Consider the following 26,911-nt stretch of genomic DNA (forward strand, 5'->3'; position numbering starts at 1 on the left):
CCCTGTTAATGTGCCTGTGGAAGCAGTGGGAGATAGTCCAAGACTTGAACTCCTGTACTCACATGGGAGACCCAGAATAAGCTCCTTGCTTAAAGAAATTAAAAACAGCAACAATAACAACAGCAAAAAACCTTTGTTTAAATACTCATGCTGTAACACAGGTAAAGCTTTTCATTTATGAGGTTAAATGTTTTTCTGAAGTATATGTTCCATTGGGGAACATAATATTTACTTCTTTATTACCGTTATTATGTACAATGTGTTGATATTGGTGCTTGCAATTTACTTTGTGCAACAACTCTTGATTTTAGAAGTTGAGTTATTTCGATGTACTTAGATAAACTGTAGGAGGTTTGATTTTTCTGTTTCATTCTACTGTTAATTTAACTAAATGATCCTCAGTATTCCCAGTCTTGCTGTCGTCTTTCTGTGACTAAAACTGAAATGCACTGATTGTGCCTGCCACGTCGGAATCCAGATTCTTGTTAGAGAGTATATGTATTAAGGAGATAATTGTAGGAAGGAGAAGCTGTATAGTTCCTTGTTTGCAGTTACCATCTAGATATATAGAAAATGCTTGAGTTACTACTTTAAAGTGTCTCATGGGGAAAATATGTTGATTAATCAAGCCTTTTGATTCTAACTCTTGTGTATTTTTGCTGTAGTAAGTAGGTTTTGGAGAAATTACTCAATTTTGACCAAAATCTGTTAAGAATGATATCTAGGTATACAGCAACATTATTTTTTAGTAACATTTTTTTTTTCAAATAGGCTTATGTTTTGTGATAGCTTTTGCATTTCTAAACATTGATGCAAGAGTAGGGGTATCAAAGAAAGATGTTTTCTGGAAATAGGAAACTGATTTATTACAACCATTTTGTATGCTAATGAGGGAAAGACAGTTCTGTTACAGGGGGTGTTCATGGTGAAATATGGGTGCTCTTCAATGAAATAATCAAATAAAGTATACTAAAACATATCTGCTGTCTTAATTGTATTTTTTAGGCCTTCCTCAACATTTCTCATGTCTCAATGGACTCATGAATGTAACGAGCTCTATACTTTAAAAGTGGATATGAAGAGTGAGATTTCAACTGATGCGCCAAAGACACAAGAGAGTCTGAAAGGGATCCTTTTGCATCCAGAGCCCATTGGGGCAGCCAAAAGTTTTTCAGCAGGAGTTGAAATGATTAATAATAAAGTGGGGAATGAATTCTCTCACTTGTGTGATGGTACTCAGAAACAAGAGAAGGACATGAATGGTAACCAGCAAGAACAAGAGAAGCGAGTTGTAAGGAAAAAGCGCAAAAGCCAGCAGGCTGGCCCTTCTTACATGCAGGATTGTGTTAAGGAGAACCAGGGGATATTGGGCTTGAGGCAACACCTAGGACCACCAAGTGACGAAGATAATGATTCTTCCTTTAGTGATTGTCTGTCTTCTCCTTCATCTAGTCTGCATTTTGGAGATTCTGATACTGTGACATCTGATGAGGATAAAGAAGTCTCTGTCAGGCATTCCCAAACCATTTTGAATGCTAAAAGCAGAAGTCATAGCGCACGGTCGCAGAAGTGGCCTCGGGCGGAGACCGAATCCGTGTCAGGATTGTTAATGAAAAGACCTTGTTTTCATAGCAATTCGTTAAGGAGACTTCAATGCAGAAAAAGATTTATAAAAAATAATACCTCACAGAGGACACAGAAGCAAAAAGAGAGGTTATTAATGCAGAGGAAGAAACGGGAAGTGTTAGCCCGAAGAAAATATGCGTTGCTTCCCAGTTCTAGTAGTTCCAGCGAGAATGACCTCAGCAGTGAATCCTCTTCCAGCTCATCAACTGAAGGAGAAGAAGATTTGTTTGTTTCTTCAAGTGAAAACCACCAAAGCAATCCAGCTGCTCCTTCAGGTAATAGCATTTCTGAAGATGTAGAACATGGCAACTTTTGCATTGTATTTGTGCTATTTTCTCATTTCTTTGTCACAGTGTTTAATAAAAGGAATATTGGATTCATTAGTACCTTTTATTTTAAGGCCACGTAAGTAAATTACCAACTGTAGTTTGAAATCATGACTCCAATTCTGAGGTAAAAACTTTAAAATTTAATGGAGACAAAAATAAAACAAGAATTTTTTTTTTAATTTTTGAGAATAACAGCTTAATAACAGCTTATCATTTTATACATAATATGATATTTTATATGAGGTGTTGATTTGTGGTACACAACTTTTTTTCTCTGAATACATTTTAAAATATAAGTTTTTTTTGTATTCATCTATGGTAAGAACAATTCTAGGCATTATTAAAACAGACTGCTTAATATTATTTTGCTTTTAAGTATTCTATTACTTGTAGCTGAAATGTGATTTCCCAGTATTTGAGTGCTTATTTCCAGGGCTCCTAAACATTGAGTGCTGATGGTACTCAGTAGCATAGGATTCTTCAGTTAAAATGAAAGTGAAAAGAATAATGCTCAAGTTCCCCCTCCAGCCTGGCAAAAGTTATGTTTTGCAAAAGTTATTTATGCACAGTTCTCTGTGATATGTTTATCTCATGAATACAAGCTATTGAAAGTTAATACATCATTCTTATCATTATAATTTTTAAAATTTTGAACTTGGTTTTGATAGAGTAATCTTGAACAGAGGCAAAGGTAATTTTCTTCTGAAATCATAATGGAATAAGGGACTTTGATAGTTTCTTTTTAAAAAGAAATGGAATCATGATTTCCAGTAGTGGCACAGAGCTTTTCCAGGTTTGTCTAATGTTGCGTATGTTGAGGTCGGAGCCTGCCATTTCTCCCTTCATCTGTGCTGTGTATGAATCACTGCCTTTTCCAAGATTCTCTTTGTTCTTTTCAGTTTTCCTGTCCTTGTCAGACCCTTAAAACTGGTAACCTTGTTTGTAATCTTAGCTTTAGCCAGATTTAGTTTTATAACCTGTCTTTTTAAATTGCCAGATATTTTTCTCATGTGGTCAGAATACGTAGATTCTAGTTTTGGGAGAACAGGTTAGGAGAGCCCAATTTCTGCTTAGAATTTTATGAGACGGGATATTGGTAATGTGAAGCAGAATTTGTAAGGAGTTGTTACTTGTAAGGGAGTGAGAATATGATAGATGAAGGTCAGTATCAGGTTCATTTTCCTGGAATAAAGAAGCATCTTAGCTGCTCCTAAACTGAAGCTTTCTGACTCTTACATCCATTATATTTTAGTATGTGAAGATTAGGGTTGCAATGTGTCAAACTTCTTATTGGGTTTATGTAGTAAATTTTTATACAATTTATACAAGTGGATAGTATTGGTTACTTTGCAGCTACTGAAACAATTTTCTTCAAATAAGGTACATCATTGCTTACTGACTGTTACTGTAGTAAATTAATTTAAAAGTGCTTTATGTATTAAACATTCTGGGTTATCTTAAAATTCCTGGAATGGGCATTTAACCTGTCTCATGTCATAGTGCTAGGTGTGATTCCTGGCTCTGGTTACCGATGCCAGCTTCCTACTAAAGCACATTGTTGGGAGGAAGCATTGATAGGTCAGTGATTGGGTTCCCATCATTCATGTAGGTGACTGGAACTGACTTCCCAGCTTCTGGCTCTGGTTCCAGTCTAGCCCTGGCCACTGGAAATGTTTGGTTTGTGAGGTCCCCATTAGTAAAACAAAAACAAAAACAAAAACAAAAAACAAAACCCCAAAAACGAAAAACAAAAAAATTCTTTACATACAAGAGTTGTAGATAATTAACTGATTTTACAGATCACCTAAAACTTAGTTGTCACTATTTTATGTTGTTTTTACAGACATCAGCTCATAAGTTGTAATCAATAGATTTCTGAGAAATATTTTCCTCATGCTGTTCCATTATTGTTTTTAGAGTTACTAGTGAGGGCAGATGTTGTTGGCACAGTGGGAAAGGGTGTAATTATAGAGTTGCAGATTTAAAACAGATTATGGAGATCTGTTCCACAGCATGAGTACATGCAACACTACAGAACTGTGTTAAAATGAGTCAGATAATATGAAAGAAAAGGTTACCATGCCTTTCTGCAGTATTGTTATCTGTCAGTTCAGAAGGCAACAGTTAACAGTTTGCAAGTTGTACCTGTGATGAGAATTTTCCCATAGTAAGACTACTGGGAAATTAAAACAAACAAACAAACAAAAAACAGCTCCCTTTAAATGTGTGTTTACAATTTGTGAACATATACTTTGTACTATTTACAATGTTTTCTGCACATATTGCTCCACTGAGACAGCAAAGCTTAGAAAGCTTAAAAGGTTTGCCCAATTTTAATTCCAAAACTTTCTGTAAGAGCTTCACTATAAACCACGTTGTAGTGCCATAAATGCTCAACATTCGAGTGCTAGTTAATATCAGTAGCTTCTTTCTGGTACTAGCAGTTGCTTTTGTTCCTTCTCCAATCTTCAATCAACTTTGTTTGTACTTTGGGACTTTTCTGTCCCAATGGAAATTATTATGCAACTCCCCTTTAATTATTTTCATAGTAATTGTTTTAGTCTCCAGAGTGAAAATTTTTTGGCTGGTTGCTATGTTGTGGCATCTCATTGGCATCTTGTATTATTGAATTGTCAGTTTGAGTCCCACCTACTCCACTTTTGATTTGGCTTCTCAGCAAATGACTGCCTGAGTGTTTGTTTCCCTGAAACCCATGTCAGAGACTTGGATGAAGTCCTGGCCCCTGGTTTCTGCCCCTGGCAGTCCTGGCCTGTGTGGCTAATGAGGAGTGAACCAGCAGTTGGAAGACCTCTCTCTCTTCTTAAATAAATGGATATTTTTTAAAAAAATTTTTGAATAGTAGTTAACTGATGAGCATTTGCGCTTTATGTATGTTTTTCTTTCTCTTTTCAGGAAGTATTGATGAAGATGTTGTGGTTATAGAAACTTCCTACACTCCCCAAGTCACTGCCAATGAAGAAATTAATGTTACCTCAACTGACAGTGAAGTGGAGATTGTAACAGTTGGAGAAAGCTATCGGTGAGATCTAATTGTTACTTTAATTTTTGAAGTTTTAAATATAAAAATGTAATCATATTATGCTACAGGTATTTGCATTCTTCTGCTTTTATTTGTGACAAGTTTCGAGTATACATATACCAGATAATCAGTTTTCAAACCAGGGTATATTAGATTCAGCAGAGGTTACAAAGTAAAAATGTATTCTTGCCTAGAACCTATCCTGGATCATTTGAACTAGAATCATGGAGACAATTTTTATTTTAGTTAATTGTTTTGAGAGTCAGAAAGAAAGTGTGATTGAGCAGACTTACTCCCTAATGGTGCCTGGGGTTGGAGTACGGGCCAGGATCCCACAGTGGGGCAGGAAGCCAGTTAGTTACTTGAACCATCACTGCTCTGTCTCCTGTGGTCTGCATTAGCAGGAAGCCAAAATCAGGAGCAAGAGCTGGGAATTGAATCCAGGCCCACTGAGGCAGACATCGTAAGTGCTAGGCCAAACTCCTGCCCATTAAAACTTATTCTTGAGCCCGGTGCGATGGCGCAGTGGTTAAGGTCCTCGCCTTGCACGTACCGGGATCCCATATGGGCGCCGGTTCTAATCCCGGCAGCCCCGCTTCCCATCCAGCTCCCTGCTTGTGGCCTGGGAAAGCAGTCGAGGACGGCCCAAGGCTTTGGGACCCTGCACCCGCGTGGGAGACCAGGAAGAGGCTCCTGGCTTCGGATCGGCTTAGCTCCAGCCGTTGTGGCCGCCTGGGGAGTGAATCATCAGATGGAAGATCTTCCTCTCTGTCTCTCCTGTCTGTATATCTGCCTTTCCAATAAAAATAAAAAATAAATCTTTAAAAAAAAAAGAACTTATTCTTGTAATTTCATCTACACCTTCAACTCATAAACAGATAAAACATTTTCATTTGTTTTGGGAAGTTGGAAATGATGCTGATTTTTTCCAGAATTGCTTTTATAGTTTAAAGATTTATTATATTTTTATTGGAAAGGCAGATTTACAGAGAGGAGAGACAGAAAGATCTTCCCTCTACTGGTTCATTCTCCAAATGGCCGCAAAGGCTGGAGCTGAGCTGAGCCAATCAGGAGGCAGGAGTTTCTTATGGGACTCTCATGCTGGTGGCCAAAAACTTTGGGCCATCCTCGACTGCTTTCCCAGACACAAGCAGGTAGCTGGCTGGGAAGTAGAGCAGCTGGGACATGAACCGGGGCTCATAAGGGATCCTGGGACATGAAAGGTAAGGATTCAGCCACTGGGCCACTGTGCTGGGCCTGGGACTCTTTTAACTAAAAAGTTTTTAATAATACATTTTATTTTCAGTGATATTTCATTTCACATAATTTCCAAGTGGGACTGAGCTCTAAGATGAGCCAAAGAGCACGTATGCTATATCTCATCAGAAGTGTTTCTTCCCCCATTGTTCTGAACACTGCACTAGAGACCAACGTCCCTCAGTGTTGACACCACAGCATTTCACATGGAGATAAAACCAAGCCACAAGGATCAAGCTGAGAGGCTATCATTGAGTCCTCGTATGATAGATTTGCCACTTTTAAATAGTTGTGACAGTAACGACTAATTCTTCCTGTCAGGCTCAGTGTCTTTTAAAGGTAAAACATCATATTATGTGAAAATGCTACATTTTATTTCCTGAATACGTTGGAAACCATGAAGTCTGGAGAAGTTTAATTCTTCCTGAGCCCAGGGACATGATGCTTACTGATGGGATCATTTCAACATACTAATTCCAACTTTGACGAACATCAGCAAACTGGCACCTGCAATTAAACATGCAGGCATAAATTCTCAGTGGTACAATCTCATTTCCATGCTGCCAGCCAAGGTCCCGGACGTAACCAGGAAAACCCACACGTTCCTTGGGTCCTGAGTAGCTGGTAGGCACCGAGACTTGCCAAGCTCCCGAAGAGGAGGCTTGCAGCTAGGAACAGCACGCTACCTTTTCTGACGTAGCCAGTGATTCTACCAGTGGCCATTAGGGTCGCATAGCCAAAGCCAAAATAGTGTAAAGGCACTAGCAGGCCCGTGTTGTTCTGCATGGGCCCTTTCCTTCTCTGTCAGGTTGCAGATGATAGACATCTGGCCCACACCCAAGTACCAGAACCGCTCTCCCAGAGTACTAGGCTGCAGGTAGAGGGCACACCAGCCCCCTGCAGGAATCGCAGTGTCCTAAATTTAAATTTTTAAAAAAGACTTTATTTTTATTACAAGGTCAGATATATAGAGAGGAGGAGAGACAGAGAGGAAGATCTTCCATCCGATGGTTCACTCCTCAAGTGACCACAATGGCTGGTGCTGCACCAATCCGAAGCCAGGATCCAGGAACTTCATCCAGGTCTCCCACATGGATGTAGGGTCCCAAGGCTTTGGGCCATCCTCGACTGCTTTCCCAGACCACAAGCAGGAAGCTGGATGGGAAGTGGAGCTGTTGGGATTAGAACCAGGGTCCATATGGGATCCCGGCACGTGCAAAGTGAGGACTTCAGCTGCTAGGCCACACCGCAGGGCCCCAAATTTTAATTGTTAAAACAAGATTTATTTATTATTTTTATTGGAAAGTCAGATGTACAAAGAGGAGGAGAGACAGAGAGAAATATCTTCCTTTCATCCCATGATTCACTCTCCAAGTGGCCCTAACGGCCAGAGCTTAGCTGATCTGACACCAGGAGCCAGGAGCTTCTTCTGGGTCTCCCACGCAGGTGCAGAGTCTCAAGGCTTTGGCTGTCCTCGACTGCTTTCCCAGGCCACAGGCACGGAGCTGGATGGGAAGCAGGGCTGCCGGGATTAGAACTGGTGCTCATGTGGGATCCAAGTGAGTTCAAGGCGAGGACTTTAGTCATTAGGCTACCACACTGAACTCCCTGGACTTGATTTTTTAAAAAATGTTGCAAACATATTAGCTATTTATATGAAGAGTTATAGAGAAAGAGAGAGAAAGAAGTATTTTCCATTGATTGGTTCGCTCTTCAGTTGGCATCAACTGGCAGCTGAGCCAGATTGATGCTAGGAGACTGGAACTCCATCCAGATCTCCCTCTGGGATACTGGGGGCCCAAACCTTAGGGCCATCCTCTGCTGCTTTCCTGATTGTTAACAGGGAGATTGATTACAAGAGAAATAGCCGCTGGCTCTAACCTGTGCACATGTGGGGTACTGCTTCACACCAGATGTCTTACCCTGCTGTACCCCAACACCAGGCCTCCTGAATTTCTTTTTGAAGTTTTTGCTGTATTTGTTGAGGCCATTTTGAGACCTATTTTCCCAGCAGTTGAACTGACACACCCAATGAGCTTCTATATTAGTGTGTCTGACTCACCTGTTCATGTGTTTTGGCATAAACTAATGACACACTTATAAGCAATTTCCAGTTTGAGCAACAGAAAAGAAAAAATTCCCTATTTTCTGAGACAGATTTTCCTCTTGGAACTTTAGGTCTATATAGTGTACCTGTTTTTTGTATATGCTTTCAAATAGATCATAGAAAGTCCTTAAAGTGTGTATATATAGATAGGAATAATGACACATTACCAATGCATACTGTAATGTATTAGATATTTAGGTTTGTGGTTACATGCCTTACAATTAAAAATAATTCAAGTGGTGTTTCCTCTGGCTACCACGTAGTAAAGTAACTAGTGAAATTACCACAGTATTCTTTCCTCTGCTAACACTAGGAAATACATTGCATGTATATTTAATTTCTTTGTTTGTTTGCTTGTTTTTTAAGATTTATTTATTTTTGTTGGAAAGGTAGATTTACAGAGAGGAGACACACAGAGAAAGATCCTCCACCTGCTGATTCACTCTACAAGTTGAGTCAATCTGAAGCCAGGAGCCTTCTCTGGGTCTCCAGTGTGCATGCTGGGTCCCAAAGCTTTGGGCCACCCATCTTCTACTACTCTCATAGGCCATGATCAGGGAGCTGGGTGTGAAGTGGAGCAGCTGGTACAAAACCAGCACTCAGATTGTTCCTGTCATTTGCAAGGCAAGGATTTAGCCACTGGACTACCACACCAGGCACAATTTCTTAGTATTTTTTAAGATATTACCAGAAGGCCCGGCGTGATGGCGTAATGGTTAAGGTCCTCAGCTTGCGCCGGGATCCCATATGGTGCCGGTTCTAATCTTGGCAGCTCCACTTCCCATCCAGCTCCCTACTTGTGGCCTAGAAAAGCAGTCGAGGACAGCCCAAAGTCTTGGGACCCTGCACCCATGGGGGAGATCAGGAAAGAGGTTCCTGGCTCCTGGTTTGGGATTGGCGTAGCACCGGCTGTTAGGGTACTTGGAGAGTGAACCATCGAATGGAAGACCTTCCTCTCTGTCTCTCTTTCTCTCTGTACATCTGCCTTTCCAATAAAAATAAATAAATCTTTTTTTAAAAAAAAAGGTAGTACCAGAAAGTTGGCTGGAGTTAGGACTCTAGGAACCATGTTTTGTAAATCACAGCTAGGCAAAACACTGGATTATGTGGATGTTACTGAATGTGTAGGGTGTTAATATTTCTTTTCCTATAGTAAATACTTTTGGGTATTAATATTTAACATAAATAATTGATTATACCCAAATGAATATTCAAAGTACCCCTGGCAAAGAGAGTACCTTTCTTGAAACACAGTCCTGTATTTTACACTGATGATTGATTTGACACAACAACTGGGTCTGTGTATGTGTTAATTGATTTGGGGAATGCTTCATCTTGCAAAGTTGGCTGAGTTTGAGACATTGTGTTGATAACAATTTTTAATTAGCTATCACTCCATATTTGGAGAAGTGTTTTTTTTATATGAAATACTTAGGGATTACTAGGGTTTCTAAATTTTTTGTGCTTTACCTTTACAAATACTGATATCATTTAAGGTCTCGTTCGACTCTTGGACACTCCAGATCTCACTGGAGTCAGAATTCAAGTTCTCATTCAAATCGGCCACAGGAGCCACGGAGCCGCAGTAGAATTTCTACTGTTATACAGCCTTTAAGGCAGAACGCAGCAGAAGTTGTGGACCTTACTGTTGATGAAGATGGTAAGTTGGAGCGAATGTAGAATTATGAAGAGAATCAGATGAAATGAAATGTCTTACTGTTGTGGAAAAAGTTTCATACCACTTACTGGTGAGCCACATGTGAGTTTGTTAGCCTTGAGAGTTAGCAATATATTGAGGTGAAGGGGTGTCAGTATAAGAAAAAAGTTGATATATGAAAAGAATTAGAGGCCTTGTGCAGTCAACTCTTCCTTGGGCTGCTTGTTGTTTGGGAAATTCTAACTTCCAAGACTTTGGAGTTAAGGTACTTATGAAGAAAAAATTCATACTGTCTGCAATTGATTCACTAGTCTTAGTTTTTGTTTTGAAGGACCATACATTACCTTTAAAGACAGTGGTAAATGTCCTCCCCTGCCTCCCCCTCTTCCCCTGTCTCCCTGTATTTCGCTCTCTCGTTCTCTTTCCCTTTCAAGTATATAAACTGCTATCCAAGCAGTGTGACCCTAGAAAGTGCAATTTATAACCCTGGAACCCTACTACAACCAGGTGTTTTGGCTTAACAGAGGAACTGTTACTGTTCTTTCACTCTTCTGTGATAGGTAATAAAGATTTTGTAACAGTTACCTGAAAAAATATTTAGTCATCTGAGCTACTGGAATATGAATATATGTGTTGAATGTAAATGTAATAATAATCAGTTTGATGGTATAGTTTAACATTACGAAATATACTCATTAGAAAGCTATGACCTTGATGTTTACTTCAGTTTAGTAATTAGAAAATAATCCATTATTTGTTTTGATGTACTAAGCAGACCCTTCTGTGTTTTATAGAACCTACTGTAGTACCAACCACTTCTGCAAGAATGGAATCACAAACTACTAGCGCTTCCATTAACAGTTCAAATCCATCTACCTCTGAGCAGGCCTCTGATACTGCTCCAGCTGTCACCAGTAGCCAGCCGTCCACAGTGTCAGAGACTTTAGTTACCCTTACAAGCAATAATGCAACTGGCACGTCTATAGGAGGTATGTAAAAAAGTGGAGGGGTAACTTTTTGTTATTACTTTTGCTTTGAAAGGTATTGTTTTTACAGTTAAAATTTTAGCTGTGTAACAAGAAAGTATTCTTCAGTTTGTACCAACAGCTCAATTTAAAAACTTGGTAAAAGAATTGATTAGATGCTTCAGTCCATGGACACTTTACTTCTGGTTGTAAATTTATACCTTGACTCTTTGGGTCACATACGCAGATAATCTAGTTTGTAGTATTGGCAATATTAGGTAATTGTTGTAAACATTTTAACATAAAGAAGTATTAATGTTGCAGGGCTACAAATGGGCTATTGATTATGGTCAGTTCCCAATGTGCTAGTTTTAGCTCAAGTAAATTAAAGTGGCGTAATAAGGAATTGCTGAAAATATATATAGATTAAGAATGTGACCTTGTATTATGTTATTATTTACAAAGCCATCAGATCATAAACATGTCTTACTCTTTATATATGCTGCCTGTTTTTGTAGCAAACTTTTAGTTATTGTTGGCTCCTTCCCCTTCTATTCCAAGATGACTCGAGGAGAACTGCATCTAGTGCTGTAACAGAAACTGGCCCTCCTGCTATGCCGAGATTACCTTCCTGCTGTCCTCAGCACTCACCGTGTGGAGGGTCATCACAGAGTCACCATGCGTTAGGACATCCACATGCAAGTTGCTTTCAACAGCATGGTCACCATTTTCAACATCATCACCACCACCACCATACTCCTCACCCAGCTGTTGCAGTTTCTCCTCCTTTTACTGATCCTACTTGCCCTGTGGAAAGACCTGCACAAGTACAAGCACCTTGTGGAACAAACAGTACCTCTGGTACTAGCTACCATGACCAGGTATGGGAATTTAAGGAGAGTCAGTCTTCCTTCCTTCCTACATTTAGCTGTGATACCTTTGGGAACTGGGTGGGATAAGTTTTATGAACTCTTTAAGATTTTTCAGATGGTGAAAAAAAATTTTGAAAATTAGGAATCTAAAAATCACTTTTATTATGGAATGAGTTTTGGTGTTTTTGATTAAAATATAGGTGATTCTGATCTTTGGGATGCTAAATGTCAAAGCTATAGTGTCGATCCCAGCATGCTAGCCTAGTAGCTTTGTACACACCAGATCTAGTCCCCGCGGTCCTGCTTCCCATGCAGCTCCCTGCTTGTTTCCTGGGAAAGCAGTGGAGGATGGTGCAAAGCCTTGGGACCCTGCACCAACATGGGAGACCCAGAAGTTTCTAGCTTCAGACCCGCTCACCTCTGGCTGTTGTGGCCACTTGGATTGAATCAGCAGACTGAAGTTTTTCTTCTCTGTCTCTCTGTCTCTCTTTCTCTTTGTATATCTGACTTTCCAATAATAAACAAGTAAATGTTTTTTTTTTTTTTTTTAAGTTATAATGTCTAATTCAGAGAACTTAAAATTCTCAGTGTTTCCCCTGCTACTTCCTGCTGGGATTTTTCTATAACTTCCATTCATCAAGAAAAATGTGCAGCCTTTGTGGGTGCAAAACTAAAACATAGCTTTTCAGGAGCAGGTAACATTTTCAGTTTATGGAGAATTGAAATGTCATTACAAAAAATATAAATAAGTAAATTAGTTGATGATATTGAAAGGATTTAGTAGAAGATATGATTAAAGAGATTTTAGATATTATGTTGGTTCTGGGAATAATTTTAGGTATTACTGATTTTCTACATCTTTGTTACCTGTTAGAAATGAATTAACATCTGGAAAAACTAAACAAAAGGCTTTGTTTTAAAGGTAAAACTGCTTTTGTTCGACATTTATATTGAAAGGAAGCTTTGCAATAATAGGAAAAAGGTAGAGATTTGTGGCTCTTACACTTCCTATTAAAGAGCTGCCAAAGGTAGGACCGGTCACTCACAAACTATTCTGTTGTTGAGTTATAAGATAATGCAACAGGCTTAAGAACTCAATTGCGTATATATTTTTCTTTCAACCCAATCTAATAGTTGTAATCTCTTTTGTGGTTTTTGTTTGTTTGTTAAGATTCAGTTATGTGTCTGAAAGGCATATTTGGAGGGAGAGACAACGATCTACCCTCCATCCACTGTTTGCTCCCCAAGTGAGTGCAAGCCAGAAGCATATAGCAACATTCCAGTGTCCACATGGGTAGCAGAGGCCCAACCACTTTGACCAGTTTCTTGTTTCCCAGGCAGATTAACAGAGAGCTGCAAAGAAAGTGGAGCATCTCTAATTCCAACAGCAGTACATAGCTGCAGTCACTGCAGATTGTTGCTTAATCTGCTGTGTTAACATTGGTCACTCTTTCGTAAGCTTTGGTATAAAATAAATGTAACCATTTACTTATCTCTACGTAGAGGCTATTTGGACTGCAAACAAAACTCGAGAACAGTGAGAGCCTGAGCATCCAGTAGTGGTAGTGGTCACGAAGGTGAACATAGAACAGTGTTTTAAAGATAGTAGTTTAAGATTCAAAGGAATCAGTTATTTTATTTTTTAAATTTTAGGAGGAGGCAAATGAAAAATTAGGAGGCAGAACTTAACTCATCGATTAGCCTAAATAGTGTTATATTTTTTGTTATTTTCAAGAAATACTTTTGTACAATTAGTTTCAAATGAATGCTTGTAGTATGCACTGAAGTTTGGGAACTTGGAAAGATAGGTTTTTATCTAGAACCTTAATGTTTTCAGTGGTGAATAATATTTTTGTCATGATACGGTTCCTTAGGCTAAGGGATTTCCCCCTTCCATCTGATATCTTCCCCCCACTGTTTTCCCCTATATTATTATTTTTTAAAGATTTATTTATTTTTATTGCAAAGTCAGACATATATAGAAGAGACAGAGAGGAAGATCTTCTGTCCAATGATTCACTGTCCAAGTGACCTCAATGACCAGAACCATTTTTTTTCTGCTGCAACGTGTTTTATTATGTGCCAAAATCAGACACCACATCTGCAGGCGAGTGCAGTCTTGCCTGCAGTATACTACAGTAAGGTAGAGACTTCACACAGGCTCCACAAAACCCACAGAGTAGCTGGGATATGCAACAATGCAACAGCAGCTCAGCGGGGAGGGGGGCATGAGACTGGTTATTTGGCACACAGCTTCCCTAAGAGGGGCAAGGAGCTCTTCCGGGTCACCCACACAGATGCAGGGTCTCAAGGCTTTGGGCCGTCCTCTGCTGGGAGGACAAGCAGGGAGCTGGATGGGAAGCGGGGCTGCTAGGGCACCAGCTGGCACCCATATGGGATCCCGGCACGTTCAAGACAAGGACTTTAGCCACTAGGCCACTGCGCTGGGCCACCCCCATATTAAAATAATACAGTGTTTCAACAAAGTCCACCATTCTTCTATTGAAGTGTGTGTGATTTTTTTCTGAAGAAATCCTAAATTACTGTTCAGATTTGTAAGATAATGGAATGATTTTAAAGTTTCTAAGATGTAGATAATGCAAATGAGAAATAGACTTTAAGCAATATATGAATGAAACATCTTTTGATGTGATCTTTTATTTTTAAAATTGATTCTAGATTTTCAATATAAAGCTACTGTAGTTTTCACAGTTGAAGATAATACAGTCTTTTTCTGGCCCTGGATAGATAATATCTTTACACTAAGAATCTTTACTGTTTTCAAATTAGTCCTAAGATTATGTTTTTCTAGGTTGCATTAGGAATATATTTACAGTGTAACATTTAAAAAATGCTCTGACGGGACTTTAGAAGGATAAAATCCAGTTTTTTTCTCTTTGCCACTGTTAGCAGGCACTGCCAGTAGACCTGAGCAACAGTGCTATCAGAAGTCATGGGAGTGGTGGTTTTCATGGAGCTTCTGCATTTGACCCCTGTTGCCCTGTCTCTTCATCCCGAGCTGCAATCTTTGGGCACCAGGCTGCTGCTGCTGCCCCTAGTCAACCATTGTCAATAGATGGTTATGGATCAAGCATGGTTGCACAGCCCCAGCCCCAGCCTCCTCCACAGCCTTCTCTCTCATCATGTCGGCATTATATGCCACCTCCTTGTAAGTATAAATGTAATGGGCAAAGAAGTAGAAGTACATAGAGAAATATTATATATTCATCTCTGAAATAACTTTTCATTAATCCTAATTAATAACTGTTTTTAGTATTTAATCACAGTTAATACTAGAGAATTTTTCCTGTTTTTATTTCTGTAAAATTGGCTACATTGTGTTTTACCTTAGATTTTTATAAAAGGAAGGTTTCAGGAATTTAGATTTATTCCTTAAGGTAACTAAAGAAATGTGAAAGTTCAGTATTTCTAGTCAAAGTGAAGTATATTTTGTCCAAGAGTGCTCAAGCAATTTGGATCATGAGAAGTTCTTGACAAAAAAAGAATTGTGAGGTAAAAAATATTTTTATATCTAGTTACTTCAGGTAGTTAAGATAGAACAGTCAGTTTTAGAACCAGTCACTGTTTTTGTAAATAAATTGAAATTCCTTGAGTATAAGAAATATATATCTTAAGTTTTATAGCATATTTACTACTTTGTTATAGATTAGAAGCTTTTTGTGGTAATAAACATTGAAAATTTGTGCTGGAGTAAATGAGGAAGTTAGCAAGGGAACTTGTTTTTTGCTTTGGTCATATACAAGGAATGCTCTCATTCATAGTTATACAGTTCCTGGAATTTATTCTTCTGTTTCAATAATATAAAAAAATTCTGTGCTACCCTGCAGCATCCCCAGCATAAGTTAGGACTGGGGGTATCCTGGGCAGAGCCAGGCTGTAGCAACCAAGGTGAATGCCAAGGTGAGACAGGCCAAGCACCCACTAGCACATGTAGTCCGGTGGCAAGAGTGGCGAGTTCTCCCCTTCTGGGCCACTGCCACCACTGGTGAGCTTGAGTGCTGAAACTGGGGGCAGACTGGGTTGGGTAGGGCTGCAACAACCATCACCCTGCATGTATACTGGGTTTGAAGTAGGACTAGACTAGGCCAGGCCACTGCATCTGCTGGTGTACGTAAGAACCAGGATAAGTGCTAACTGGCTGGGCTTTGCTGCAGCATCCACTGGCAATTGCAGGGACAGGTTGCAGTTCGTGTCAGACTGAACTGCAGTACCCCTGGAAAGTATAAGATCTAGGTTGGAGCTGGGCCTAGTAAGGAAACTGGGCACTGCATTGGACTCCAGCTCCCAATGGTATGCATGAGAGCCACAGCTGAGGGGGAGGCAAGGTAGGACAACCCTTCGGTATACATATGATCTGGTTTGTGTGGTGGTGTGGGCTCAGCTAAGCTGCAACATCCACAGGTGTATACAAGAGCCCGTATAGGATGCAGCATGGACAGGATTAATCTGCTGAACATGGTGGCACATACAGGAGCTGGGGCCAAGGCCTGACCTGGTGAGGATTATTGGGAGTTACTCCAACTATGCTGCAGTTCCTGCTGCTGTTTGTAAGGGCCAGGTCTGTGGTCAACTGTGTTGGGCTGTGCTGCAGCACTGGTAGTTTTACATAGGATAGTACTGACCAGGCAAATAGTCACTAGTGTGCATAGACTGATGCGGGTGACAGACTGAACCAGACCCTGTATTGGCTGGCACATGCAAAAGGATTTGTTTTCTGACCTTGGAGCACATGCATATGCCAGGATTGGGCCTCCTTGACTGCTAATGCCCGTTCAGTGGACAGTATGCCCAGGTGCATGTGGGAAGCAAGACGGCATGCTCATTTGGGCCTGCAGCTGACAACAAATACCATGTTAGAAGGTGGGGAGCAGAACAAATTGGACAACTCTCCTTGCTGAGCATTGGCAGCAAGTGTCTGAGTGGATGCACTGGGGTGTAGTCTGCCAGCCAGTGGACTTGGGAGGCTTTTTTCAACCTTGGAACAATGAAACCAACAGTGTCTGAGAATAATCAAAGCCACTCAGATAATATTCAGAATATTCTTCTCCAAAGAATATTCCTCCAAAAATATTCAAAAGAATGTTCCTCAGAATATTCTCCATATTGGGGTTTCTATGATGACATCAAGTGGACATCTCTTGTCTCTGAGTACTGATGTAGTTTGGCATCTGGTAGCAGCTCCCGTCCCCTTTTTCCTCCCCTGTCAACCCATACAGGAGAAAAGGGAAGAAAAGGAAGCATTTGTCCAAACCACCTTCCCCCATGCCTGAACCCTAATCAGTGAGCCTCCTGAGCGTGCATCCTCTATAAACAACATCAAAATTAAAATTAAAACAAAAATATTAATCCAGTGGGTGTAACTAGAATAAAATCAATGTCAGTGAAACTGATAGTATGTTTACCTTTTTGGTAATACACCTTAAAATGTAAAAGTGTCAATTAGGAAACAGGTTCAGAAACAGTTTTGCAAAGCATTGACAAGTGGGAAAATTCAATGTGTAAGCAGTGCTGTGATGTTTATGCTGTTTTTGAATTGGTCATTTAAAACAATAATTTGAAAGCCACAGTAATCGAAGAAAAGGGGAGAGAGGCAGTAAGCTAGAGAGAGAAGAGAGTCTTTTATCCTTTGGTTCACAATCCAAGTGGCCATAATAGTCCAGCCAAGTTGAGGCTAAATCCAAGAGCCAGGAATCCCATCCTGGTCGGCCTGTGGATGACAAGGGCACAAGGACTTGAACCATCTTTTGCTGCTTTCCTATATCATGAGCATAACCTGATTAGAAGTGAAACAGCCAAAATTCAACCTGGCACTTTAATGGGGGATGCCAGTGTCACAACGATAGCTTAATCTAGCGTGCTATGATACTAGCCCCTAATTGATAATTTCCTCTTATAAAGAATTCAATATGTGGGTCCTGCACAATAATCTAGTGGATAAATCCTCGCCTTGCACGTGCCGGGATCCATATGAGCACCATTTCGTGTCCTAGCTGCTCCGCTTCCTGTCCAGCTCCCTGTTTGTGGCCTGGGAAAGCAATCAAAGATGGCCCAAAACCTTGGGACCCTCTACTTGTGTGGGAGACCTGGAAGAGCTCCAGGCTTCTGGCTTCGGATTGACTCAACTCTGGCCATTGTGACCGCTTGGGGAGTGGATCAACGGATGGAAGATCTTCCTCTCTCTGTTTCTCCTCCTCTCTGTATATCCAACTTTCCAGTAAAAATAAATCAGTCTTCAGGATAAATAAGTAAGTCTTTAAAGTAAAAAGAAAAAAGCCAGTATATATGGTTTTTCCTGTTCCTGTACTTTGAAAAATATGATACTGAAATAGTTTCTAAATCAGTTTGCTACTGAGAGAAATTTTAGAGCTAAGCTTGTTTACTTTCATTGTAAAAGCATTTTGTGTGTATAACTTCATCCCAGATCCCCAAGAATCCTCCAATACACCAAAATTTGCAATGAAATCTAAGGGGAAGATGAATATTTTTTGTATCAAGGAGGCCTGGATCTTTAACAGAGATGTATATTCCCGAGAGGGTTTTTTAGTTATCAATTTGAAACATGAAGTCTGCAGTGATGAAATAGGGGGAGCCGTCTTACTAAGGGCCATCTTCCGTAGACATTTCTTGGCAAACATTGTAGGTTTAGAAATATGACGTGAGGCAGGGAGCAGTAAAAGCAGCAAAAGGCAAGTGTTTTTCCAATTCTGTTCAGAAAGGTTCACAGATTCTTTGCTTGTCTACAACTCCTTATTACCAGTAAATTGTAAAGGAAAATCAAATTTCGATATTAATTCCAAAATTTATCCAGTTTGACTGCAAAAAAGCAAAAATGTTCAAGTAGAAAGAAAAACAGACACTTTGAAAGATGGTTACATCCTGATACTATAACACTTTCATATGTGCAGAGAGTACTGGTACTTTATCAATAAGAAAAATCATAAATAGCTGGCACTTCTAAAAAATTCATGGAAAGTTGGATGAAGAAAATAAACATTTTTATGCAGAAAAGTTTTGAAATTTGTACAGTTTTTTTAAAAAATCATAGACATTTTCCATTAGCATTTTAAAATATTTTTTGTTACATATTTTTGAGAAGAAATGTAGGTTATCAGACAATATTTAATGATAATGTGGGGAGTAAGCAAGCATTGCTGTGAATTGTTGGTGAAAATTTTGATTATGGAGTCTTTGGTAAGGAGGTTTTGTCAATGAGTATCTGAATTTATTCTTTCCAGCTCACAACTACTTAGATGAATGTATTCTACAAAATTGGCTTTGAGTGTATGAGTGTGTGTGTGTGTGTGTGTGTGTGTGTGTGTGTGTGTGTGTGTGTGTGTGTTTGTAAACATGTGTATTCATGAAAAAGACTGCTCAGGAGGGGTCATGTAAACAGAACTGGTTCCAGTTTTTTATTGGTTGTGATTTCTTTAGTGCTTTGTATTCCTCTAAAAATGTTGGGAAGCTCTGAATGGAATGATACTATCCATACTGATGTGAGAAAAGATCTCCAGTATTACTCAAATAAGAAAGGTTGAGCTGATACAGTTATTCATAAAAATTAAATTTACTAATAAGATTTTAAAATGTGTAGTAACAGTATATGCTCAGTTGCATGGTGCCTTTGTAACATATATGAAATATTTCACTTACAGATGCTTCTTTGACAAGACCACTTCACCATCAAGCTTCTGCCTGCCCACACTCTCATGGAAACCCACCACCTCAGACTCAGCCTCCACCTCAAGTGGATTATGTTATTCCTCATCCTGTACATGCTTTCCATTCTCAAATATCTTCTCATGCGGCATCGCATCCTGTGGCACCTCCACCTCCAACTCACTTAGCCAGCACAGCTGCACCAATTCCTCAGCATCTTCCTCCCACACACCAACCGATTTCCCACCATATTCCAGCCGCAGCACCTCCAGCACAGAGACTGCACCCTCATGAAGTGATGCAGAGGATGGAAGTTCAAAGGAGGAGGATGATGCAGCATCCAACGTATGTACCTAATCTTTAAAAAAAATCTTTTGATTTTTTTTATTTCAGCCTTTAGAAATAATTTAGCTATACTGAATCCTTGGTTCATTAGGAAATTGGTTGTTTCCTAATCAGAATCTTGCTCTGTGCCTTATCCTGAACTGTAAGTTTTTATGTTAAGTAAAAACCTGAGGGTCCAAATAATAAATATTTTTGTGTTATATAAATAATTTATATCAGAATATTGAATGAAATCACACCATGTTTATCATATGATGCCAGATCATTTCCTTCTGCATACTAATCTCTTGTTCGTCTTTCTGTAATATCTTGTAGCTAAAGCTTGATTCAGAGTTGAAGATCCTGAGGAACAAGATCTAAAATGGAATTTTTGAAAACTGATATTAAGAATTTTTCCTTGTTTTTTAATATAATTAAATACTAAAATGCTCTATTCTCCAAATTTTAAAAAAACCATAAGTGAGCTTTTTTTTTCCCCCAAATTCAGGATAGCAAACTGCCATCTTGTTCTTGCCTGCCTGTTTTTGTGACAAAGATGTTTTAATTCTAAACAACTACACTTGTTCATTTACAAAGTCTATGATGATTTTCATCCTGTGAAAGCTGAGTTTAACAAACTATACATCCTGTAGTCCCAAAAATCTTAACTGCTCTGTCCTTTACACTGAATGTTTGTGTAACTTATGATCTAGTTAATGATCTAGCATTTGTGTATATTCTTCGTGTAGTTAAAGAATCTGGATATAATCTTAAAATTTGCCTCCATGTAGTAAACCTTTGAATACAAAGTTGCCAGTATACAGTCATGTACTATAGTAGCTGGAAAATAATTTGAAATCATTTAAGAGTGAACATGGAAAATGTTTTTGTGTAAAATAAAAAATTTTTTTGAAGAATAGAGAAGAGTTGAATTGCAAATATTATGTACTCAAGCCATAAGACATGGTCATACTCAGTTGCTTAGTTGCTTTAGACTATGTTTTCATACCCTCAATGGGCTCCAGACAGATCTACATGGTCAAAAAAGAACTAAACTTTTTTTTTTTTTTTAAGATTTATTTATTTATTGGAAAGTCAGATATAGAGAGGAGGAGAGACAGAGAGGAACATCTTCTGTCCGGTGATTTACTCCCAAGTGAGTGCAATGGCCAATGCTATGCAGATCCAAAGCCAGGATCCAGGAACTTCTTCCGGGTATCCCACGTGGGTGCAGGATACCAAAGCTTTGCTGTCCTCCACTGCTTTCCCAGGCCACAGGCAGGGAGCTGGATAGGAAGTGGAGCTGCCGGGATTAGAACCTGCGCCCATATGGGATCCTGGTGCGTTCAAGGCGAGGACTTTAGCTGCTAGGCCATGCCGCCGGGCCCGGAACTAAACTTTTTGTAGTGCTCTTTGTTTAGAGTTTTAGGACCATTTGCAATTATAAATTCAACTGCCTTTGGAAGAGAAAATGCAGTAAATTGATGCAGAATATAATATGAAAGTAGCTGTATGTTTCCTAATATGTGCACTGCATGTATTCTGAAACAAATGCAAAAGGTAAAACAAAATTTGTTTTTCTTCTCAGCTTGCATCCAGTTAAGATGTTTTTTATATGATTGAATGAAGGAAAATAGTTTCCATTTTCATGCTTCATATGTTTATATATTTGTGTGTGTGTGTGTGTTTTAATGTCTGTAGAATTTGCTGGGTATTTGTTTTTTAATTTATAGGCATTGCATATCATTTTAAAATTCTGTAAAGAAATATATAAGTTAACGCTAAAATTGTTTTTTTTGGTTAATATTTTAATTCATGGCATTGGAATAAATGAACAATTTGTGGATGAAGTTTTCATTTCTTGATTTATTTCTAATATATATTTTATAACAAATTGTACATTTTTATATGTAATACTAGATTGTTTTTTCTACATTAAGAAATAACCAATTATTCAATTATTTCCAGTGGTCTTTTTGTGTTCTGTGTTTCCAGGCGGGCACATGAGCGGCCCCCACCCCATCCACATAGAATGCACCCGAACTATGGTCATGGGCATCACATTCATGTGCCTCAGACTATGTCCTCTCATCCCCGCCAAGCTCCGGAGAGATCTGCCTGGTCAGTATCTAGTTTGCTTAAAGTAACTCTCACTAGTGTCTGATAAAATTACTAAATCACTGCCTGTGGATGAGGAAAGAGTAGAAGCTTGAGTTGTAGGGCAGCAAGCTACGGCAAGCAGTAGAGACTTTATTTTCTAGAAATAATTTTGTTCGGTTTTTAATTGACAAATAATTATGTATATATTTTGGGGGAAGCATGTGATGTTTGAGTCTGTATATAGACATACATAACACATGATTAACTGGGGTCACCATTCTCTGCAATAGAACACCACAATGTATTCCTATCTTGTAAGTAAACTTTGTCAGTGACCGACATCTTTGTTTGCCCTGATCCCCTGCCCTAGCCTTCGCTAACCAACACTGTTTTTCTCTGCATCTCTGGAATTGACATTTTTAGATGCCATGGGTAAGTGAGCAGGGTAGAGCTTTTTTTCCTGTTTTTCCAGGTTGTATATACCAAGTTAACTCCCTAAACCAAGTTTGTTTCTCACAACTTAATATGCTTCCTACATTTGTATTCAGTTCTTGGAATTATTGGTTAAATTGTTTTGGCTGAATTATCTTCTCAGCTCTGTGTGAAGAAACTTCAGATGAAAATGTCAGTATACCCTATTTCTGTTGGTAATAAAGTTGGAAGCACAGTGTTTTTTTTTTTTGCATAATCTATGTGTCCTAGTAGTTTGGGGTGTCAGTATTTACTGCAAGGAGGACTAAAAGTTCACGTGTCTTCATCATTTGGCAGGGAACTGGGAATCGAAGCTGGAGTGACTGCAGCTACCTATACCCCTGGGGCATTGCACCCCCACCTGGCCCACTACCATGCACCACCTCGGCTTCATCACTTGCAGTTAGGAGCGCTTCCTCTAATGGTAACATGAAAATGTTTCAAAATTCTGGCTTCTTGTTCTTAAAGAAATTTTCCTTCTCTAAATTATTTTGTTGAAAGTATTTTTGTTTGATATATTAGTATTTACAAGGTTTAATGGAATTTGAGAATAATTGTTAGGTGCAAATTGTATTATAAAAGGTACTGGGTAATATTGAAATTTATATTTATAATTTGTGCAATAAGATGTATTGTTTGTGCACCAAAGTGTACAAATGTTTTTAAAGTTTAAAAAAAAATTTCTTTTTGTATATTTAGTTGATTACTATTCACTCTCAAAGGATAAATGATTTTTTTATTTTGCCATATGTAGTATGTTTTCTGTTGCAGCCATACTTTATTTTTTATTTTTGTGGAAGAACTATTCTAATTGTTTGCCTGACATTTGAACTAAATGTAGTGTTTGTTGATAGCATGTTTACTAAAGAACAGTTGTAGCAAATATTTATTGAGTTTGCCATGAGAGATTTTCAAGAAGTTTATTCAAAACCTGCATTATGAGAAGTATATGCATGGAATTCAAAATGTTGTGGTATTAAAATAAATACATCCTTAACCAGTTTTTTCAAGAACTTTTTGAAGTGCCTTTTCATATATATGATATATATAAAAGGTTGCTGCATGGGAAGTGTGGCTGCCGAGACGTGAACTGGCGCCCATATGGGATCCCAAGCATGCAAGGTGAGAACACTAACCACTAGGCTACTGCACCAGGCCCTGAAGTTCTTTTATATTTGTACCGCATACCACTTCCAGTCCATCTCCCTGCCTGTGGCCTGGGAAAGCAGCAGAGGATGACCCAAAGCCTTGGGACCCTGCACCCACGTGGGAGACCCAGAAGAGCCTCCTGGCCTTGGAGGTTCAGCTCTGCTCTTGTGACCATCTATGGAGTGGACTAATAGATGGAGGATCTCTCTGTGTCTTCTCTAAATCTGCCTTTCAAATTAAAAGAAAAAATATTTTTTAAGATTCATGTACTTTTAAAGCGTTCTGAATGTCAAATAATGTGATATTTCTAAATCTCGCGAGAGTAAAGGTCAAGTGGTGATAAGTAAAGCTGCTCTGCTAAGAAAGTGCAACTCAGAAACCACTGAAGGGGCGATATCCTGATCTTACTGACACTTTTTAAAAATCCAAGTGGTATTTTTTCTGGCATATATGATTGTACCTAATTTTGGGGTACCACATGATATTTCTTTAAATGTGTTTACTGTATAATGTCCAGTTAGATTAAATGTGTTTTTTCTCTTCAGGCACTTTAAATGTTTCTTCATTGTGAAACATTCAGCATCATCGTAGTTTTGCTGCTGTTTTTAGAGAATTGAGAGGCAGGATTACAGAGTGATGAGGAGAGACAGAGTCTTCAGTGTACCTGATGCATCTGCACAACACTCACCATTTCTTTTTCTTTCTTTTTTTTTTTTTTTAAGAAAAATAATATAGTGCATTGTCATTATCTTTAGTCAGTTTACTTGGCAATAGAAACCCCAAAGTTCCTATCTCTGTTAACTTTTTTTTTTAAAGAAGATGTTTTGGGCATGGCGTTGTGGCCTAGCGGCTAATGTCCTGTCCTTGAATGCGCCGGGATCCCATATGGGCCCCAGTTCTAATCCTGGCAGCTCCACTTCACATCCGGCTCCCTGCTTGTGGCCTAGGGAAGTGGTCAAGAACGGCCCAATGCTTTGGTATCCTGCACCCGTGTGGGAGACTTGGAGGAAGTTCCTGGCTCCTGGCTTCGGATCGGCACAGCACCAACTGTAGCGCTCACTTGTGGAGTGAATCATGGGACGGAAGATCTTCCTCTCTGTCTCCTCCTCTCTGTGTATCTGACTTTGTAATTAAAAAAAAGTGTTTAAAAAAAAATGAAGATGTTTTGGCCAAGTGCAGTAGCCTAGTGGATAAATCCTCACCTTGCGTGTGTCATGGTTCCATTTAGGTGCTGGTTTGTGTTCTGGCTACTCCACTTCTTATCCAGCTCCCTGCTTGTGACTGGGAAAAGCAGTGCAGAACAGCCCAAAGCCTTGGGGCCCTGCATCCACGTGGGAGACCCAGAAGAGGCTCCTGGCTTCTGGCTTTGGATCAACTCCACTCCAGCCGTTGCGGCCACTAGGGGGGTGAACCAGGGGAATGGAAGATCTTTCTGTCTCTCCTTCTTTCTGTAAATCTGACTTTCCAATAATAAAGAAATATTAAAAGATTTTATTAATTTGAAAGTTAGTTAACAAAGAGAGGAATAAGAAGAGGTGAGGCAAAGAGAGAGATACTGGTTCATCTCCAGATGGCCTCATTGTCCAAGACTATGCCAGCAAGGGCCAGTTCATCCAGTTCTTCCATTTGGGTACAGGTACCCAAGGACTTGGGTCCTACTTTGCTACTTTCCTTGGCACATAAGCAGGGAATGTAATCAGAAATGAAACAGCTGGGACTTGAACTTGATGCCCTTGTGAGATGCTGGCATTGCAAATGGGAAGCTTAGCTTATTACATTACAATGCTGGCCCCCTTAATTCCCATTTCTTTCTCTCCACCCTTCCCCCTCCCCCACCGATAGTCCCCATTCTATTTGTAATTTCTGTGAAGTCAACTCTCAGATTGCACATACGAGTGAAATCAAGTAGCATGTGGCTTTATTTCACTTAAAATAGTACCTCCAATTCTATCCTTGTTATGGCAGTTGATAAAATTTCATCCTTAACATTGACACTTTTAGAGTATCTAGTCATGTTGTAGTTTGAAGGCTGCTCCCACCCACCCTCACTCTTACCTTTCTGTGTAGATAAGGATATGAGGAATAAAATATGCACATACACTATAATAAAAAAAAGTAATGATTGGGAAATATTTGAATAAATGTAGTTGGCATAAAGACAGTAGGACACGTTGAGTTTCATTTAGGGTCATGACCTTATTTTAGCAAAGGTTAAATGTGTGCAGTGATAATATTTGTTAGATTTTAGATATGTTGAATCAGAGAAACTTTGTATTAAGGTTGCATTCCAAGTAGAAATTGGAGTTTATGGTTCGCTGTCCATAGATAGCTTGGTTAAAGTTTCTTGATTTGTAAATACATAGAGATAATGAATCTGTGGGAAATAATTGAATCTGTGGGAAAATCAAGTGTCAAGTGACATTTTTAAACGTTGGTGAGTGACAAGGGTGTTTCAAAATGATAGTACAGTACTTTAAACATGCTCATAGTTTCTTATCACAGAAAGGTCAAGTTTGAGAAGTGTTGAATATGTATGTTTTGGAACAATTATTAGTGATTTTGAATAGAGTGATTTTAGTAATGGTGAAGGATGGAGATGAGGCACTTCTTAGCTTACAGTCAAGGTAAAAGTGTGGGGGCAGGGAATATAGACTTAGCTGTGAAGGGAAAGTTGGAAGTAGAATTGATAGTAATTCCAGGGATTAAGGAGTTATTTAGGTTTTAGGAAACTTGAGAAAGTTTGATTTGGGACAGAAATCTACTAGAGATGTCTTGAAGACATCTAGAGGAATGGAAAGTAGTAAGGAGTACCATCCAGGATGGGGAGAACTGAGAACATGAGAAAAGGTGATGGGGATTAAGTATCAGAGAGGGAAAGCTCAACCATAAAAGCTACAACAAGGGGAACCAGGAAGAGTTTCCGGGTGAGAGAAGGTATAGACACTTTACCCCTCTCTGAGGGGGCGGAGCAGGATGGATTATATGTGGACTGTGTTGATGCTGCCAGAAGGAAAGTTGCAGATAGTTTATGTAATGAACTACTTGAAGTTCAGAATTACTGCTTATTTTGAATTCCTTTCCATATATGAACTGCCTCTTGAAACTAAAAAGCCAACTATGGATTATATGTTGTCATTCTTTGTTATCTAATTAAGAAGTAATGTTGAAGATTTGTTTATAAAGATTGAAGAATTAGTCACTAGAATGTCTGATTCCTGGTGCAGTTAACTGTCAGTATTCACAGAGATTTTGTGCTGTATGTTTGCTGCAAATGTTACATTATTATGGGATCATTACTCTTAAAAACAATACAGGGTAGATTGTTCTCCCTCAGTTG

At 39.1% G+C, this 26,911-nt stretch overlaps 1 protein-coding gene and 1 pseudogene across 5 annotated transcripts in view; one reads left to right on the forward strand and one right to left on the reverse strand.

Moving 5' to 3' along the window:
* Positions 1-991: 991 nt before the first annotated feature.
* LOC121168217 (E3 ubiquitin-protein ligase Arkadia) overlaps positions 992-26,911 on the forward strand; it is a 32,839-nt gene continuing 6,919 nt past the window's right edge. For 2 of the 5 annotated variants that reach the window (XM_040998117.1, XM_040998119.1), the window contains exons 1-9: positions 992-1,901; positions 4,869-4,995; positions 9,856-10,019; positions 10,811-11,005; positions 11,543-11,862; positions 14,764-15,022; positions 19,527-19,875; positions 21,823-21,975; positions 22,723-22,849. In XM_040998117.1, coding sequence (XP_040854051.1) covers positions 1,025-1,901; positions 4,869-4,995; positions 9,856-10,019; positions 10,811-11,005; positions 11,543-11,862; positions 14,764-15,022; positions 19,527-19,875; positions 21,823-21,975; positions 22,723-22,849 — 2,571 coding nt within the window. In that variant the 5' untranslated portion in view covers positions 992-1,024. The remainder of the gene's footprint in view (positions 1,902-4,868; positions 4,996-9,855; positions 10,020-10,810; positions 11,006-11,542; positions 11,863-14,763; positions 15,023-19,526; positions 19,876-21,822; positions 21,976-22,722; positions 22,850-26,911) is intronic. The other 3 variants (XM_040998120.1, XM_040998121.1, XM_040998122.1) reach the window with 2 other exon arrangements.
* On the reverse strand, positions 6,710-7,038 carry LOC121168221 (annotated as a pseudogene).

The sequence above is a fragment of the Ochotona curzoniae genome, unplaced genomic scaffold, assembly GCF_017591425.1.
Source record: "Ochotona curzoniae isolate NIBS_2020 unplaced genomic scaffold, NIBS_Ocur_1.0 patch78, whole genome shotgun sequence".
NCBI classification, from domain to species: Eukaryota; Metazoa; Chordata; class Mammalia; order Lagomorpha; family Ochotonidae; genus Ochotona; species Ochotona curzoniae.